General features: G+C 51.2%; 1 protein-coding gene across 4 annotated transcripts in view; it reads right to left on the reverse strand.

The window, feature by feature from the left end:
• Positions 1 to 19,129, reverse strand: part of ALX4 (ALX homeobox 4) — a 44,133-nt gene that overhangs the window by 11,207 nt on the left and 13,797 nt on the right. For 2 of the 4 annotated variants that reach the window (XM_072863902.1, XM_072863903.1), the window contains exon 2: positions 4,351 to 4,661. In XM_072863902.1, the coding sequence (XP_072720003.1) occupies positions 4,351 to 4,661 (311 nt within the window). Of the gene's footprint in view, positions 1 to 4,350; positions 4,662 to 9,044; positions 9,296 to 17,980; positions 18,001 to 19,129 lie in introns of those variants that run through there. The other 2 variants (XM_072863904.1, XM_072863905.1) reach the window with 2 other exon arrangements.

Consider the following 19,129-nt stretch of genomic DNA (forward strand, 5'->3'; position numbering starts at 1 on the left):
TGTCTGTCTGTCTGTCTCCAGGACCCCACCACTCTGCTACAGGCCAGGCCGTCTCCCCTCTTCCCGGAGATGGCCACCAGCCCTTTGCTTTCCAGCCTGCAAGAACAGAGCCAGAATTCATCCTTGAGCGCTGAAACTGGACACCATTTTATCAGTGGCCTGGAATGGGAAATTGGAGCCTGGGATGAGAGAATTGAATAACTTGAGCTTGTTTTCATTTCATGTTTAATTTCCTGCAGGCTTAGCTCAGTCTTTCCGCTCCTTCCACCAGCCTCCCAGGGTTTTATGGGGGAAAAGGGATCAAGATATATTACTTCTTGCTTTGCTTTGCTTTGCTTCTTTTCTTTTTTCTTTTTTTTTTCCAAGGCAGTGATTTTGCTACAGCGGAGTTTGACATTTCCCTTTCACTTTCATGCCCCTGCCGCATCACAGGGTCACCGCCAAAAACATTTCATTAACAGTCCCAGCAATCATAAGGCCAGCTCTGAGGGGGGGCTGGCTGAGGGGTTATACTCCCTGGCCGCAAAGCCTCCTTCCAGCCCCATTTCTTTCTCCTCTGCCATAGGGCAGGCCAGGAGGCAGAGATACTCACAGCCCAAGAGAGATAAGCAGCCAGGGCCGGGCTGGTGTGGGCTTGGGGATGTGTATGTGTGTGTCTGCATGCAAGGGGAAGGAGCCATGTGTGAATACACGTGTGCCTACCATGTTTCGCTAGTGCCACCGCCTCAGACATCCGCTGCAGCCCTGCATGGGCTGGAAGAAGCTCAGGCTGTTGCTGGTACCGAGCAGGAGCTCTTTCTGGGGCTCTGCAGCCCCAGACACGGAAGAGGAGGAGAAAGGAATGGGATATGCATGCTGTGTAGGACCTACATGAAAACAGTGCCCGCTGCACACCCTTGCAGGTTTGTTTCTGAGCCCTAGCAGCCTCTTCGTGGCTGGGTGGCTCTGCCTCTGTGCAGGGCTTACTCATGGCTCCCACTTCACAAAACAGGGACGCGCAGTAGCTTAACAATGCTTGGTGACAAGGGGCCAGGTTGTGGGGGACAGGCAGGGAAAACGTTGCGTTGCATCGCAGGGGGAATTAGCTTTGGTGTTGTCGGACACCAGCACTGATGGCTGGAAACCAAGGCAGGCAGAGAAATGGAGCAGGAGAGGGGCCAGGTTGTGGGATGCTACTGCTCTGCAGACAGCATAGCCCGCCCATGCCCGCTGCTGCCATGAGCTCTTCTGCAGGCACTGAGATCTCCAGCAGCTATTTCACTAATGAAGCATGTGCTTGGGAAAGGGATGGAAAAAAACCAGAGCTGCCACTTGCCTGTCCGGGCTCCACATCTGCTCCTGCCTGCAGCGTGGCAGCTGGTTGCACTCCCCAGGGAGCTGAGCCTGGCCAGAGCGGACAACCTCCAGCCAAAAGCTGGCTCAGCTGTGGGAGGGAGCATCACACCTCAAACCTGCTGGGTGCCTCACCTTCCTGCTGCTCTGCTTTGCCTAGTTCAGCCTTGCAGGCAGCTGAAGCTGGCCTCCATGAAATTATCCCAGGGCACTCGCCATCCCTTAGAGGACTGTACCTTCCTTGGTAGAGGGACTGTTGAGCTCCCCTCAAAGCCCATGGGGCTGCAGTAGGTGTCTACGCAGACACCCCACAGCAGCCAGAGCCCCTGCCAGCTTGGTCAAGGGCGTCTGAGTACATAGTGGCTATTTGGCTTGCAGGAGGAAAGAATTAAAGGGCTCATGGCTTATTTGTGATTTCTGCCTTCTGGCTTGGCCCTGGTTGGGCCCTTGGTCCTTGCAGTAGGGGTTTGCTTCTCCACCGGTCTCCCAGGCTGCTGCCCCATGCCCGTGCCCGTTCTTTGGCTGTGAGCTGATGGCCCTCGGTACTGCAGTGCTGGCATGGGGAGGCCCCCGCAGAGCAGAGCTGCCCTGAGGGGTGGGAGGCCAAAGCCAAGCCTAAACAAGCTATAACACAACCCAGAGCTGGAGACAGGCACTAGTGTGATTCACTAAGGCCCCATCCCTGAAAGCCTCCCTCGTGGGAAGTGCAGCCCTGTGCCATCAGCAGAAGAGCCCTGTGCCACCCCAGGCTGCATTCCCATGCCTCCTGGGGGCCGCCACTGCCATGCCAAGGCTGAGCAGCTCACTAGCTGGCAGCCCCAGCCCACTGGGAACCCACGTGAAATACCTGGCACCTGGGGCGCCCCTGAGCCTGCCCAGCCAGCACCCACAGCGCTTGGCACGAGCCTGCTAGTTCTCACTCTCCAGTGATAGGGAGTCTGCATTTCTACTCACGGCACAGCAGCCCTTCATCACGAGGCAGTGGCTGGGTGCCAGCCCGCAGCCCAAGGGATGGGGTCCTTCCCAGCGGGGCTGGGGGAACGAGTGAAATGCAAGTGCTTACCCCTTTCACCCCAGGGTAAGTGCTCAAGCGGCCAGGCCACTTAGACAAGTCCTTCAGCTGCTCTGCTACATGAGCCCTGTCATCGCCATCCCAAGTGAGAGGTGCGAGCTAGCGGTCGCAAGAGGAGAGAGGCTGTTCTCGGCTGCCTGTGGCGGCGGGCTGCTGGGACGCTTATCTCAGGGCAGGGTGAAACCCCCAGGCTGCACCCTCCCTCTGCCAGATTTCCTCGTGGCTGCCTGGGGAGGTGCTTCTGCCTCGGCCACAGTGTTACCCAGTAGTAAAGCAGGGAACAAAACCCTGAGATCGTGGGTCATATGTAATGAACTTGTGGATTTCATCTGCCTCGCCTGCCCTGGCTCTGCTAGCCAGCCCTGCACGCTAGCTGCGATGTGCTAGCTGCACACCCTGGCTCAGAGGAGAGCAGGAGGAGCTCGCCACTCTCCAGCACCTCATTCTCATTCCTGAGCGCAAGGAATTTCATGCACTGTGCAGTTGGTAATCCAAAGCTGTGCCTGGCCTCCCAGGAGACCCCATCAGCACCTGTGATGTGTCCCTGGGAAATTAAGGGCTGCATCCAGCAGCAGAAATAAAGAGCTGATGTTTGTAGTGCTGCTTTTCTCTGCCCATCCTGCAGTGCTCAGCACACTATGCACAGGACCAACGGGAATCGTGCTGCTTTCTACTGAAATGCAGCCGTGTCCGGCCTGAAGAGAAACAGCTGTGGGGAAGAAGAGCACACCAGCCCTGTAAAACGATTTAGGCAAGCAGACAAGAAAAATCCTGCAGCTAATTGAAACTGGAAGTAAATGTACAGAGAAAAATGGACTTATGCAAGGATACTGGCCTGACTGCTTCGACTGTTTGCAACAACTGCTTGTAAAGGTTAGAGCAGAGGGCAAGCTGTGCTGCCTGGGACCTGGGAGTCTTCCTGGTATAAAAGGATAATCAGATGCCTCCACACGCCAGCTATTCTCGATGCTAATGCAGGTTCTGGGGGTGGTGAGCTGATAAATGCCTGCAGACGGAAGTCACAGGATTAGACTGGAGAATGAGAGCCTAAGCTTCAGTGGGACCTTTGATGGCCATCAAGGTGTGAGCTGCGGATGTCCGCTCCAAGTGATGGTGCTCCTTTTTGCAAATGCTTCTGAGCTCTGCCAGGCCTTCAGTTTAACCTTGACTCGGAGGAAAGAGCAGCATTCAGATAATCATTCACTCCTTCAGTGTGGAGTTTGGCTCTGCTGGACCCCCAGGTTACTTCAGGGGAGCTAGTTCATGGGAGCTGGCACCTGTGTGGGTGGAGGCGGTGAGACTGCAGCCCGTCTGTTTGACTCTTCTGCTACTCTCAAGATGGTGGGAGCACTTTTTTGCTCCAGATCACCAGGCTTCATGCAGTCTCAGTGCCTGCTTAGCCACGCAGGCAGCAAGAGCTGCCTCTCCTGTATCACCTCATGCTCTCTGGTACTGCACGTCCTGGTCACCTCCGTATCCCCATCTTGCCAGAAAGAGCCCATACTGTGCGAAAGCTTGCTCCCACTCAGACTAATGAACCTGTGTGCCCTGCCGAGTCTCCTGAATAAAGTAGTTTTTGTAATAGCTTTGTTTAGGGTGTCAGTGAGGCTTACCTGCCTGCTGCCCTGCTAGCTCAAGGACAAGAGACCTCAGTGTGAACACTGCAGGTCAGGACACCAGCCCAAATAAAGGAGCTGACACTAGTGTCAGGCATGGACATACCTCCCCATCCTGTCCCTGTGCCTCAGCATACTGGAGAGGTGTGCCAGCCTCCGGCACGGGCTCTGGGTAGGGCTCAGCTGGCTGCAGGCTGTGGTGGGGCTGCAGGTGACCTCAGGCACAGCAAGGGACAACAAATTTGCAGGGCTCGTTTTCATTCCCCAGAGAGCAGGGGCTTGTTTGCAGCTCGCCCACCCCTCGCCCAGCCCCAGGGCATCTCCCGTTACCTGTACACGAGCCTCAGTGAGGTCTGTCCTCATGGCTAGCTGCTCCCTGGCATAGACGTCTGGGTAGTGGGTCTTCTGGAAGACCTTCTCCAGCTCCTCCAGCTGGTAACTAGTGAAGGTGGTGCGGTTCCTCCGCTTTTTGCCTTTGTTGCTCTCTGAGTCGGCCTTGTCCATGGGGCTGGGGAGGTCTGTGCTGGCCCTGTCCTGGGGCACTTTCACCCCGGCCTCTTTCACGCTGAGGTAGCTGCTGTCCATTCCCGAAGGGTCGGAGTTTGGCTGCAAGTCGGCCTCTCCCAAACTGCTCTCCTTACCTATTTGAGTGGGAGGGTGGGGAAGAGAGAGAAGGGCAGGTTTGAGCAACGTGGGGAGGGGGGGGGAGAGAGAGAGAAGGAAACAGATGTAAATCTTTTGACCAATTAATTGGTTCAACCAATTAAGCTGGCCATGGCAGTTGGGCAGCAGTCCCCGAACACAGGCAGAGAGGCTGACCCCTTGCCGAGCAGAGGCAGAGGAGGGAGGCGAGGCAGAGGGCTGCCAGCCTTGGCCTCAGAGGGTGCTGGAGCTCAGCTCAGGGGCGACATGGGTGCCTGGCCAGGCTGTATTCAACGGAGGAGGTGGCTGTTATGCCAGGGGGGCTGATCGCAGCCCACGGATGCCAGCACAGCCGGGGAAGGGGAGGTTGGGGCAAGCTCTGTCAGCTCCTCCCAGTCCCCTTCCACAAGCCCAGCACGCTCACGTGCACACATCCCAGCAAGACCCTCCTTCACCTTCCCACTTCCCACAGTGGGACTGAACGCCAAAGAGCACTACATTCCTTGATCCTGGCCACAGGAGAGGTCTTCTCTGAGGACAGAGGGACCCAAACCCAGTGGATGGGTCACCAGCCCATCTGTGCTCCCCTACTGAATAACACATGGTAGAAAACGAGTGGCACAGAGCAGCCACATGTGGCACTCGGTAGGATCTGTTTTCTGCTCGTGCATCCCCAGGCAACGGTGGTGTGTCAGCAGAGGTGTTCCTGACTGACACCCCACAGTCACCCCACAGCCTTCTGTGAGGACTTGCACTCCTTTCGGCAAAGAGGCTATGAACGGCGCTCAGTGCCACAGAAAAGGCTGGTGTGAGACACCAATGGAAACGCCCCAGCCTGTGTGCAGGGCAGAGAGAAATGAGAGGAGTCTGATAGCAGCCTGGGAGGCTGTTCCTGCCTGGCTGCCCTGAGCGATTAATAATTAATGGCCCATGACATACAAGAGCAGTATGGCGAAGCAGGAGGTGGATGTTTCAACCACCGCAGTGAGCTGGTTCCTCTCTAAGGCTTAGCAGCTACGAGTGAAACCAGGTGTACGTGCCCTCAGGCACAGGCAAAGGGTGCTGTGATGGGGCGTCCTCTCCTGCCCACCTCCTGCCTGCAGCAACGGTGATGTCCCCTTCATTAGCAAGACCACTGCCATGCCAGCAGGACCCTGTTGGGGACCCAGTGGCACGTAGTGCCTCTGGTGACCAGTGGCCACGGCTCTCCCTTGCCTGCTGCCGCCTCTATGTGCAGCAGGCTGTCCCCAGACCAGAAAAAGAGGGATTTGTGTGAGTGGCTGGCCCACCCGGCATGGGCTGCACAGCCCAGTGTCACACCTGCCCACGTTTTGGCTTGGGATCTTTGGACAAAAAACATGGTAGTCCTACTGCAGGGTTTAACCTTGAGCTGCTACGCTCAGCTCCTAAAGGTCCAGGAAGGAAAGGGTGCACCAGTACTTCCTATCTGTACTCTCCTTACCAAGCCAAGATCATGCCAACTGGCTAATCTTCTTTTAAAATTTGACATTAGCTGATTTTTAAATGTTCTCAGTCCTGGATCAGTCTTTCTGGGAAACAGCTCCACCATCTAGTGATGTCCCCACAAGGAGATTTCCCTCAGCAGTGTCATATCCAGGGTCATTAATGCCAGCTCAGGCATCTTAGCCCATGTCTTTGGAAATTCCCATTTTTTGCAGCATTAATCCCTCGTTACAACATCCTACCACCTAATTCACTGTATATTTACAGTTTAGCCCTTCTGTGAACAGCTCTGTCACGGCTTCACAGCCAAAAGCCCGCAAGCAGGCTTGTGAGAGGGTATATGTATCCTCGCCCTTTTCTCACTCTCACAGCTGAAAGACTGCATTGAGGTGACTGGGATGAAAACAGGAGGATGAAATGTAGCTGTCACCCTCAGGCACAAGGGCAAGGAAGGCCCAGGTTTAAGCTTGGGAGGATGAGAAAAGAATCGCCCAGTTAGTACAGACGAGTCGAGGGCAGGACTGGTATGAAGGCACTGGAGACAGAGGAGCTATCTGCCACTACCACCCTACTGTATTTTCAGATTTATTGCTTTCTCTAATACTGTTCCCTCAGGCATTTGAGGAGCTCCTTGTAAAGCTCAGCAAAGCCTGATGTTGTCGATCTCAACTCTCTTCTCTTTGATCCTTAGGAACATTTTGTCAAGATTTATACGCCCTGGGTGCCGGGGCCAGTGTCCAGGCCAGTGGCTGCCACCCTGCCTCCTCTTTGCACCTGCACTCTCTGACGGGCTGAGCTGCTCCCCTGCTCCTTGGGGACGCAGGTGGATAGGCCCGTCCAAAATGTGCTTGGACAGTGCCCTGCCCCACAGCCTGGGTAAATTGTATGCTATGGCCATGATATTTATTATTTTCAAACCTAATGATAATAAAACAGTCCCAGAAAGTCTGCAGCAACTGACTACCACCTATGAGAGTCAGTAGAGATGGAGTACTAAATAAATAGAAGTATTCCAGGAAATTTTTCCTCCTTTCTTTCTTTTTTTATTGTTTATGATATTAGGAAGCTCAGTACATTTTCCCCCGTGCCTTTGTGCTGGCTGCCTCCTAACTCCCAGGTCCCCTGTGACTCCAGCAGCAGAAAACACAAGACCTGAGGCCTTTCCTTGGGAACACCTCTGCCACTTCTTATCTGCGCGAGTGGCTCAGCTAGCTGGGGAAGGGTCTGCACAAACACACACACACACACAGAGACAAGCTCTGGGTCTGATGTAATTTCTGATGTAACTGCATAGCTCAAACTGCAGCTGGGAGCTGGGCCCAGGGCTTTCAGCAGCGATAGTTATCTCTGCCGCAAGCCATCAGCCTCAAGAAGCAAGGGACTGTCCCCGCTGCACACGTGGCAGGTATCCCCATGCCTGCCTGCCACCAGCCCAGAGCCCTCCTTGCCAGCTTGGCCATGCTGCTCTCATGTTCCTGTGCTGCAGCAGACACGAACTCCTTCACCTCCAGCCCCTGCAGGCACTGGCAGGGATGAGCTGTCTCCATGAGAAAGGCAGCGAGAGTGGGATGGAGGACAGGAGGCAGAGAGCACAGACGGCAGCACAGGGGGGGGGATGGCGTGCATCCACCCTCGGCTGAGCATCCACGGGAGTAACTCTCCTTCCCTAGGAACAGGCTCCCTGACCTCAAAACATCATGCTAACTGCCGAAGTGAAACAAATTGCATACATCTGCATATGGATATGCCCCGACTTCCTGTAACTGGAGATGGCCTCAAAGTTTCAGTGCAAAGTTTGGGGTTTCTGTTTCTAATCAAACCTAGAGAGACCTTGAGTTACATATTGTGAAGATCTCCATGACAAGGAGGTAATGTGAGTATCATTGCACCCTTACAAGCCCAACAGGACCGCTTGGTGCCTCCTTCACTGCTTACGACTCCGTCCTTGCCCTCACAGCCATTTTCTGGCTTCCCACGCTGATACCCTGCTCTCCCAGTGCCTTGGCTGCCTGCTAGACCATCGGCGCTTCCGAGGCCTTCCCTGAGTCACCCTGTATCAGTTGCCAATGTGCTGGGACAGCCTGGGACAGCTGGGCACGTGGGCCCCCATCATCATGCTGCTCCTTTTGGGGCAGGAGAGCTGCCTGCATCCCCAGTTCACCTGGAGGGGAAATGCCTTTCCGATCTCACCGTGTCTGTCCTGGGAAACCCACAGAGGAAGAATGGGGTGCAGAAAACACAGACCATGCTGCATGCGTGGCCATGCTGTGAGCCCCCGAGATGTCTAGGCAGCACATTGCTCTACCGACACCCTTGCTAGAGGGAACGGGCATTTTAACCACACCGTCACAACCTTTGGATTCACAACTCATATCTGTGTTTTTTCTGAAGTGTGTTATTTTGGGAAGCTGATGAAGTAAAATCTTCTCTATGTAGAATCTTAACCATGAAATTTAATTTAGTGCGATGTCAGCTCGGTGCATCCACATGGCAAGGGAGAGTGGGAGGTTTCAAATACACAACTTTGGGCTCAGCTTGAAATGATGGGTCTCCTTTGCACAGCACATACATGACAAGCCGTGACTCCTTTGTGATGGACTCCTTCACGTAGATCCTGTGATTGCAGCCTGTAAGTCAGCACAGGGCTATCATTTAAAAAATATCCACATTTTGGGTTATATAGGATAAAACGGAGCAGCTGAATTTTAGACGTACAAAGGCCCAAATCTTTAGGTTTATTCCCGTTCAGGGAGTGAGCTCTCTTGCAAGTCTGCAGTCGTATAGAAGAATTTAAAGATTGAGAGAAGACCCAGAATTCTGTGACTGTATCTGGCATCACTGTTTTTATTAGCAATGATCAGATACTTAATCATACTTTCACTCTTGGGCCCAACTGAAGTGTAAAACTGGGCATTCACCTCAATTGCAGGTGGTAGAAGTCAAGACACAAGCCATTGGCATCGTTCTGGAAGCTGCAGTTACCCTTGCTGCTAGGCGGAAACTGGTTGGAGCACCTCCATTTGAAATCTGGATGACGACGAACACATCTCCTTGTGTCCAGCCTACCAGCGGTTCCCTTGAGTTTGCATAAAGCAGGGCTGGTTCCTGTACGAAAGCACGTCTGTCCATTTATCCAGCCAGCGAGATCATTTGGTTCATCCTGCAGAACCTGAAGGAAAGTTGGAATATGCTCCAGGCAGCTCCTCTGCTCACAGCATGGCACGCACCGACTTCCCGCTGTGCTGAGGAGACCGCTGCATGAATGTGCTCATCTGCATGGACACCATCCACCTCTGCTGAGCCTGACCAAAGCTGCTGGCTGCCTACAGCCTCCTGAGGCTCTACAGAAAAGGAGGGACATAATGAAATCCGCAGACGAAAAATAGCTGTGAAATACCTGGCCACCTTGGGGAGCTAATTACAGACAGAGCAAATTCCTACAGAAAAGCTTATTCATAGAAAGATGAAAGGCAGAGAGGAGTGTTTCTTTCTACTGCGCTCCTCCTGACCACACCTAGAGCCCCTCTGTTCAAGACGACACTTATTTTTCTGAGCAGAGCATACAGCAGGAGCAACGCTAAGGCCTGGAGCAGAAAAATCTCAAAAACTCCTTCTGTTCCTGAAAGGCAGTCTGGGGACAATGCCAAAGGTGCCACACAGCACCAGTGGGTCCACAGGCTTTTGGTGGCCCTGCAGCCAGTGTATAACATAAGTCACCGGCACTGTCTCCACTCTGCATGCCTCGGAGATGCTTTCCTGGGAGTCAAAACCACCTCAGCCTTGGCTGCACTTAGACCCTCTTGTGCCTGGCTGGTTACGTTCCCCTCAAGTAAATCACTGTGTGGGTTAAGGGACAGACAGCTTGATAAACACTAACTCCAGTGCTGCTGAGAAGCTACGTCACAGCAAGCCTGGGGAACGTGTGCGCGTGTGTCCGCGTGTGTGTTATTTGTTTGTGGGAGTTGCTGTTCCTCTAGATTTTTTTCTGCACTAGCTTTTTTTCCCCACACAAACATCTGCTTTCGAGGGCACGTACTGCTTTATTGTCTGATTAGCTGAATTCACACACCCTGTGGCTACTTGGGGAGAGCTCAGCACCATCTGTACAAATGCAACACGCGCTGCTTGCTCCTCTTTCATGTTATTTAAAGGACACTAACAAAGCTGGCTTTTATATAAACAAATCAATTCTGAAAACTCCACATAGAAGCTGTGGCTAGAGCAAAAAGGCACAGTTTATGCCCCAAGTCCTTCTTCATGTGGCACGTTCATTTGAACAGCAGGAAAGAGCTGACTAGCAAATTTCAAAGGCACAAAAATGCTTCTAGCAACCTGCTGTAATTGCAGCTCGCTTTCTGGCTCCCAGAATGTGATATAGGAGAAGAGAAAGAGCAAGAAAATGTACTGTCATTGCCTCCATGGGGAGAAAATTAAACTGCTCTGTTGGCTTCCTCACTACTGAATGTGAAAGATTATTGTTTATGCCAAATATTCTGAGGCTGGGGATCTTGGCTTTCTCTGAGGAACCCATGAATTTCTTAGTGACCTCCTCTCTGCTCTCTCCTCTCTGACACCTGAAGGTCTTCAGTGCTTTGGGGATGTGCTCTGCCGTGCCAGGATCAGCCACAAGATGGCTTTTTAAGTGACAGTGGAGGGAGGTGACAGTCACCTCTGTGCAGCTCAGTGGCAGCCAGACCCTCAGTAGATCCCACGGAGGCAGCCCCAGGCTTAGGGCTGAGGGTGGTCAGCTACAGGTTTTCAGCACACCAGGCTACGTGCAAAGTCCTGCTTGAAAGTATGACAGTCAAGATGGGTCAGCTACTGCATTTTAAAATGTCTCTTTTATTTCCCACTGTAGGCATGTCACCAACGGCTGGGAAATAATTGTGGGTTTCTGCTATGTCCTACTTGTGTCTCTGCCTGAAACAGTGCATGTGAGCCAAAAGCCACCTAGTACCTCTGAACTGATGTATCACCAGTGCTTGTCTACCAAGGAAGATGGACAAGGTCGGCAAGGATCAGAAGGGGGCTTGAAAGGGCTTTCCGTTTCCCTTTAGCTCTGAATTTGATACCTTTTGGGTAAGTAGTCTACTCCTTCCAAAGCAATTCGGCATTGCCTTGCCATGGCCATGGTCACCTGAGGGTCCTGGATTTTCTCAAGTGCCTCAGAGCCAGATGTGAGCATCTAACTGCTCTGAAGACCTGTCTCAATGCTGAATAAGACAAAATGTGGGAGCTCATAAAAAAAAACCCCAAACCAGCATCACTAATACAGAGCAAAGTATTGAATGGGATCATCTCGGTCGTAGACTCATACCTACACGCAGGTCAGTAGCTGTTTATTGAGAGTTAAGTCCAAAAGGGTCCACAGAACCCTGGGTAAATGAAAGGCAGAATAGGCAGCTGTTTGCTGAAGACTTTCATTCTCCGCAGACAAGCACTATAGGCAGCTTAGGGTTTTGCATGCCCTGATGACTCAACATGGGGCCTCTGTCCCACTCCCGTCTGAGCTGAGTGTCACTAACTGGCTGTCAGCATCTGGTGCAGCATCTGCCCCATCTGCCTGTCTGCCTTATTTTAGGATCATCCAGTTCTCTCAGGATTGTGTTTCCTTTAGAAAATCTAGATACAGCAAGGTTGCTCCTCCCCTGTTCGGAAATTATGTCCAGCAGAGTTACATAAGGATAGTGTTTAAGGTAGGCAGGATTCAACCCCTTCCCTACCCCGAGGCCTTATAAAGTCAGGCCCTGTACCTGCAGCAGGGAAAGGTAAGTGCTGGGGAGCTCTGAGGCTGATGGCAGGCAGTGGCAGTGGAAACACTGAGGGTTGTTCAGATGTGAGTGGCAGATGAGGGTGATGCAGGGCTTAGGGCTAAGCTCTCACTCTGAAAGGAAGAGCATAAGCCTCCCCATCGGATGCAGATTTATGTATTCATCTTAACCTCACCCATGCCCTTTAGCCACCGCAAGGATCTGAAAAGATCCCTTGCCTGAGCACTGCAAGACAAAAGGGGACTTTTCACTGCAAGTTGTCATCTCCTCCGGAGCTTTCCCCCGCAACCAGTCAGCGCTCCCTCTTCCCCACAACACGCCCCATTTCCCCTACAATTTCCGTCCAAGGCTGGGCATTGGGTGAGCAGGGCATCTGCTCTGTCGGGGCAAGAAGGAGGCACGAGGCACTGGTGCAACCTTCCACGGTCTCAACACATGTTGCCTTCCGTGTTAAGCACACATCAAGTGAGGCACCATCAGCCGTCACGTATGATAGCAGATATAAATCAGCCATTGAGTCTGAGGAGAGTGGGGGATGCTCCTTCCAGCTGGTGGGGAGTGCTGGTGAGGCAAAACTGCCTGAAGGGAGTTGAGCCTTGCTCTAATGTCTGGCTACGGCACAGTTTAATTCCCTACTGCCAGGTTGGAGAGTGATTCACCCCATCCTATGTGTCTGTGCCTGCCTGGACAGTGTTCACGCCATCGGTCGGTCGGTCTGTCCATCAGTCTGTCTCTCTCTGCATTCTTCTGTCTATCTGCTTTGCAAAAGCAACCTCTTCACAGCAGAGGTAGCAATGCATTGCTGAAGTTCAGCTGCCTCCCAGAGGTGACTTCCAGTTGCCTGTTTTGTGCTGCGGGTAACATGGCTGGAGCTGCAATCTGAAATAACTGGCAGAGCAGAGGGGCAGGAGGAGGGAGAGTAGAGCCATTTTGTCACGAGCTGAGCAAGAGCTCAGCTGCCTCTGCATTATGGAGTCCTGTTTCAAATTAGTGACAGACGAACTTCAAAAGGCTTGCAGGCACCGGACGGAGAGGCGTCTGAGCGGGCTCTGCCTAGCTGAAGCAGCCAGCCCACAGCCCTAATCCAGCAAAGCGCTGCAGCATGTGTCCCTGGACTACCCTTACACTTGAAGCAAAGTGTTATGTACTTCAGACGGGCAGTCAGACAAGCCCCAACAAATCTGCCCAGCACAGCTCCTGTGCTGCTTCTCGTGCTTCTCGATTTGGGCACCCAGGTGCCCCCATGGAGAAGAGCTGGGGACACCGACTCTGGATGACATGCTGCGGCAGCCCCATTGCTACCCAAGTACAGCACATTTCAAGGGGATTTGGGTGCTACCATTTTCGCTTGGAAATTGGAAAGCAGTAGTGATGGGAAAGATGCAGTAAAAACAGAAAACACCCAAAGTTGGCTGAACCTCACTGAACCACTGAAAGGGTTGAGTTTAAACATTGGGCCAAAGTTTGGGCCAGGTTCTTTAAGAAAATAGTTCTGCTGTTCTTCACTTTTATACAGCTGATTGGTAAAGAAAGGCCCAGACGAGGGAAGAAAAACATTCAACCTTCCACAAACCTGCTAGTTCTTGGAAGCCCAGCTAAAAATAATCCATCCTGACTGCACATTGCAAAACTCAAGGCTGGCCAGGTCTGGGAATTGCTAATGTTCCTACGAGCACTAGGCTTTTAGAAGTATTCCTGAAATAAATTAGGTTTCTGGCTACCAAATCCACCAATTCCCAGTCACTGGGGCTGGGCAACAGGCTGGCATCAGCTTTTACTGGCAGAGAGAAAGAGGGCAGCAAAATCACAAACTGAAGCAAAAAGCAGCCCAACCAAACTGGGAACTTGCCAACCAAGAGCAAAAACAAAATAACTAACAGCAAACTTGACAGGGGCACATTGTTTCCCCCAACCTCTACACCTCTCCTCACTCCATTGCTCAGGTCACCCGCTGCAAAAAATCTCCTTGCCATGGAGTCAGGAGATGGGGATGGTGCTGCAGTCCCACGAGGTTTTCCGGCTGAGGAGATGCTGGTGCCCAGGGAGAGGGGGAAGCCTGGAGTCCTGACAGGGTCTGAGGGTACTGGCCACCCCAGCTAGCCAGGGGCTGTTGTCCTTGGTCCTCATGAGCCCCCCATGCAGTACAGGGGGTGCATGGCGGCCTCAAGGTCTCACTGACCAGAAAGCTGTTTTGGGGTATTGGGGGGGCATAGCTGCGCTGTGTGGCCTGGCTGTGAACTGCAGCATGTCTATGCTATAGCTGGGGAGAAAAGGCAAAGAAATAAAAATCCATCTAAGACTGACCTGCCTGGAAATTCCAATTGCCCCTTACACAGTCTAAACAAATATTTATTTAAATTACTCAGAATGCCCCAGTCTTCTTATATGTATCCCCAAAGAGTGTCATAAAAAGTCTGCAAAAAGGACTCCATTAACCTCTGCTGCCCTGCGTTAGAGGAACATATTTCAGCTCCAGTTAAACTGAAGTTTAATAAACTCTTGGCCTCGGTAGGATCCCTCCAGCCTCTGCAACAGCCAGTCCTCCCTTGCCCTGGCATGGCTCCAGATCTACGTCCACTGCTGGCATTTGCCATGAAGAGCAGCCACCAAGGTGGGGAACCATCAGCAGCACTCCAGCCTCCGATGGGAGCCCACCATCAGTCATGGGTGCTACATTCTCACACCTTGCATTTCTTTGTGTTGGGGCCATGGGGCGGAGGGAAAGGATGTTTGAAACTCTCCCCCATTTCTCCTTGGCCTCGAAATCTAACACCCAGCTTAGTGCACTTTTATCTCTGGAAGGTTAGCTCCACGTCCTTCCTATCACAGCAGAGAGAAGGTGCACGTTCCCCATGGAAGCCAGGGTAATCTAAGTCTTTTGAATTATACCAACCGCTGATGCAAGCTGCCATGCTCAGGAAAATACTGGGAAACCCTGCTTGCTTCACGGTTTAAGTGCAGTGCTTTCTTCATCCAAAAAATATATATATGTGCAGTTCAATAATCTCCTCCTAAAGAAGTTTTGCCAGCTTATCAAGGAGTAAAAACGATACTACATGACTTGGCCAATTACTCTCATGAGACATTTGTGCAAAAGCCCAAGCACATGGTTCACAACGGAAAGGGATGAAAATTATTTACAGAAGCAGCAAGGCAAAGGTTTATTGATAATGAGGCACTAAGAGGAAATGGGATGAATGTGGCTGAGATTCCTCTGCTAAATGAATAATGAATAGTATTCACAGCCAGCAACTTACGTTTTTCATTTTGAGTTGAGAATAGCAAGATGCAGAGTAAATGACAGTTATTAAGAAAAAAAATCCATTAGGTAGTACTGAACAAGGAAAGCATCCACAGAAGTGTGATCTTACTTGCGAAAGGGGAGTCATGAATTGCTCAAAGGGTAAACTGCGCTTGTCAAGTAATTCAGGGCGCTACGCACTTCGAGGCCTGAGAAGGGGGACTTCATTTCTCTTGAGGACTACTTCACCTTGCAACACATTTAATTGTCACCAGGGGAAAAAAAGAAAGAAGTAGGTTTGCATGAGCCAAGAGAATTTGACCTTTACTTTCTTCTCCACCTCTGTGGTTCGCTTCTCCCCATAGACTGCCCATGCCCGGTGACCCACACTCCCACAGCGTCCGCCCATCCTGCGTGTGCTCTCCAGCCACTCGACCCTGACCACTGAAGTTACTGGGTTCTGGCCACTGCATTTGGTGGTGACTGAACCAGGCCAAGATTCAGATCTGTCACCATCACCTGCAACATTGAATCCCTTTATAAAGCCACTCTGGGACCAAATTTTTCTGGGGACAGACTGGACTGGAGAGGACATTTGTCCCTCACGCTGTTGCAGCTGCAGATGGAGCCCAGAGCAGTGTGGCTCCACCAGCGCTGATGGACTACAGCCACCTCTGCCAGCTGGGGCTGGCCCCTGGCTGCTCGGCACCACGATTACACCCAATGCAGGGACCAAACATGTCTACGGGACACAGGAGGATGAGCAGTGAGAGCACCATGCAAATGGCTTTTGTGCCTTTCCCCTTATTTCTTTTCTAAAATATTTCTTGTTTCCAGGGTCTTCAAGTCATATATACTGCATCCCTACCGCCAGTGAACAGAACACATCCAGCGTGAAGGCAATCCTTACTTACTGCACGGCATCCACACCCTGTTCAGCAGTGTCCTCTGGGTTTCCTGCAGCATCCACTGAGCCGTATCGGAGGGTCGCACAGAGATGCCTGAGCCACAACGAGCCCAGTGAGATGAAGCACCACTATTGCTCTTGTTGTACAGATGGCAAACTGAGACAGAGAGCCACCAAGCGCAGAACAACTGCTCTGAGATACCTAAGCCTGAGTTTTAAAAAGTACTTAGCATTGTCTAATATTTTTGCACCTTGGAGATGAAGGTCCTGTTGGCCTCAGTATGCTTCTCAGATGCCCTGAATAATGCAATACCTTTGTATCTTTGCCACCCAGTCCTAAGCCCCTGTTCAGTCCGACACACAACACGCTCCCCCAGTCTTCAGACTATTCTGCCACATCCAGATTTCTTATCCCAGCCCTCTGCTGCTTCCCCAGATACAGCTTTTCTTGTGTCTGTAGTTATATCAAACAATGTGCTCCCCTACTTTGTCTGGGTCCAAGGAAGGCTGGACCATCTACTGGGGTAAATGGCCACTGCAAGAAGAGAGAGTTCAGACCTGGTTGGAAACATGCCCAGAACATGGGAAATCTGCAGTAGATATTTAGGTGTGAAAATCAAAGCTGTTGCTACTGAGTGAGTGAGAACCACAGCTCCTTAAGGCTTGTTCTTAGGCAACTTTTCAGAATAAAGGCATGAAGCTCATTTCCTACCCAAAGCCCAGCTCCACTGTGAGTCTGATGTTCTTGCTCCACAGCACAGTGCACCAGAACTTTTGAAAAAAGACATTGTTGGTTTTTTCTGACATGGAGAAAACAAAAAATGTGCTTAGTTTTAGCTACATTCTTGGAAACAGCTTAATTGATTCAGATGAACCTTAGAAAAAACAGTATTATAAAAACAGCCAGAGGCAAACAACTGCTGTGGGAGCTAATAGGCCAAATCGTTAAGTTTTGATTAAGGTAGAAGCAACTGGAGGCAGGATTTTGGTAGGAGGTGTCAGACAGTAGACACAAACAACAGTGACTCTGGTAACACACTTCCTAACAGAGGACAAAAAAATCATGACTCTTGGAAACCGTGAAGCTCCTGGAGCACCACTAATTCTCAGCAGAACTGGATGGTTACGTGAAAGATGATGACCATGAAAATCAGCCTAAATTAAAAACTGTATCCACATCAGCTGAGCTCATGCCCACTTTTGTGTTTGTTTCCAGTTAACATTCCAGGATGGGATCATGTTGACATGAGTGATTGCAAATGTCAAGTAAACATTAGCAAATATTTACAGAAATCATCTTTAGGAACTTGTGAAAAAGAGTATCTGCCCCAGAAACCTACTTCTGCCAGTGATGCTCATCCAACCAGGGAACAGAAAAGGCTCTTATCTCATATGTCCACCGCCTACCTACCTTCCACTCACCAGCACAGATCAACTTTCTGCTGCCTACTTCTTGCACTGGTTGACACACACGCACAATCTGCTGACCAAAGATTACTCACAAACATCATCCCAACAACAATCCTGGGTCCCAGACAGACCTTGAAAAGTCATACCTTGCTCACAGACAATTTGCAAACGTAACGCAAGGGGCATTCATTCCTCCTGCCCGCTGTCTCCCAAAATACTCCCTTAGGGGAGCCCTTGTTTTGGGAGATTTCTGATCTACACGTGGGCATCCATCTGCTGACACAGCCCCCAGCTCAGAAGGGATCTGCCTAAAGAAGGCGCCATCCCCACGCCAGTGCCACAACCAGAGCTTTGGTGTTTAAAAGTTGCCTTTTCTAGCAAGGTGGGAAGCAATGGGAGGCCTTAACAGCATGTGGAAAGAGCAACTGCAGGCAGGACGGCCTAGAGAGGAGAATAAAATACACAATCATAAAACATAGTCTGGAACCAAAATGTGTCAAAAGCACCAGTCTGAAAAGTACATACTGTTTCAGAGTTTCCTAGCTGAGAGTAAGCAAGACCCCTTTTCACTTGCTCCGTCTTCCTCCAATCTTTAGAAATAAGCCTGTCTGCAAGGGTCTGGAAAGAATGAAATTTGGGAAGAACAGATAAACAGTTTCCAATGTCTGAGTACTCCCAGCATTAGTGGGGCCACTAGGCATCAGTTGGCCTCCGCTTCCCAAAGCATCTCCAGCTCTTGGACTCAGAGCATCTGCAAGGAAAGCTGTGGACTGCAGCGGGCTGCTTTCTCCTTCCTTTGAATCTCAGACTAGGCTTCCTGCATGCTGTCTTCTCAGATTTACTATCTCACTGTATATTTGGGTCATGATTTTGCAGACTTCATGAGAGCCAAACATGCCTGTACGGGAATGTGTGATTTCTGCTGCAATTCATTTTGTTCATAAGGCTCTCAGGAGAAGAATACACAGTCAGACATAAATAATGGAGCTCCAAGCAGTTACAGGGTTGTAGCTTCCAACAAGACAGGGCTTTAGAGCCAAGGTTTTAGTGCTAGAGGAAACTGTGGAAGCTCTCCATCCCAAAGAAGGGGGTCAGAGAGCCCCTGTGCTGCACCTGCCGGTACCGAGAGGCTTGCCTGGAATTAGAGACTCTCTGAGTATTTGCAGCTCATGTCCTCTGTTTTCCAAAGCAAAGATGCAGCTTCCCGAATCAGCTTAAATCACACTTGTTCTTCCCCATTGACACCTCCTTCAGCTGATGAAGCTGAGGCTTATAAACAGGGATAGCACGACTGCTATACAGTCCAATTTGCTTCAAACTGTAGTACATACTGGACTAAATAACCTTCCCCTGTAAGTAACTCTTTTGTAAAATAACTCCCAGCTGAGAGGGATGGGGGATGTGTCTGTGTGTGACTTTGTCAAGAACATGATCTGACATAAACAGAAAAGAAAACTTTGGTGCTCCATCTCCTGTCAGTAGATGGACTGCGACATTCAGATGCTACTTTATAGATTATTACCAGCCGCGGACAGTCCAGAAGCCAGTGTGTCGTCTCTTTATTTAATGGGTCTTGCCCCCAGGAGAAAGCTCTGCCAGGAGAGCTGGGGGCTCTGGAGCAGAGCTGCCTGCCTGGGGAAGGGGTGGCCTGGCGCAACATCCCTTTGTGCAGGA

The sequence above is a fragment of the Ciconia boyciana genome, chromosome 6 (genome assembly GCF_034638445.1).
Source record: "Ciconia boyciana chromosome 6, ASM3463844v1, whole genome shotgun sequence".
NCBI classification, from domain to species: Eukaryota; Metazoa; Chordata; class Aves; order Ciconiiformes; family Ciconiidae; genus Ciconia; species Ciconia boyciana.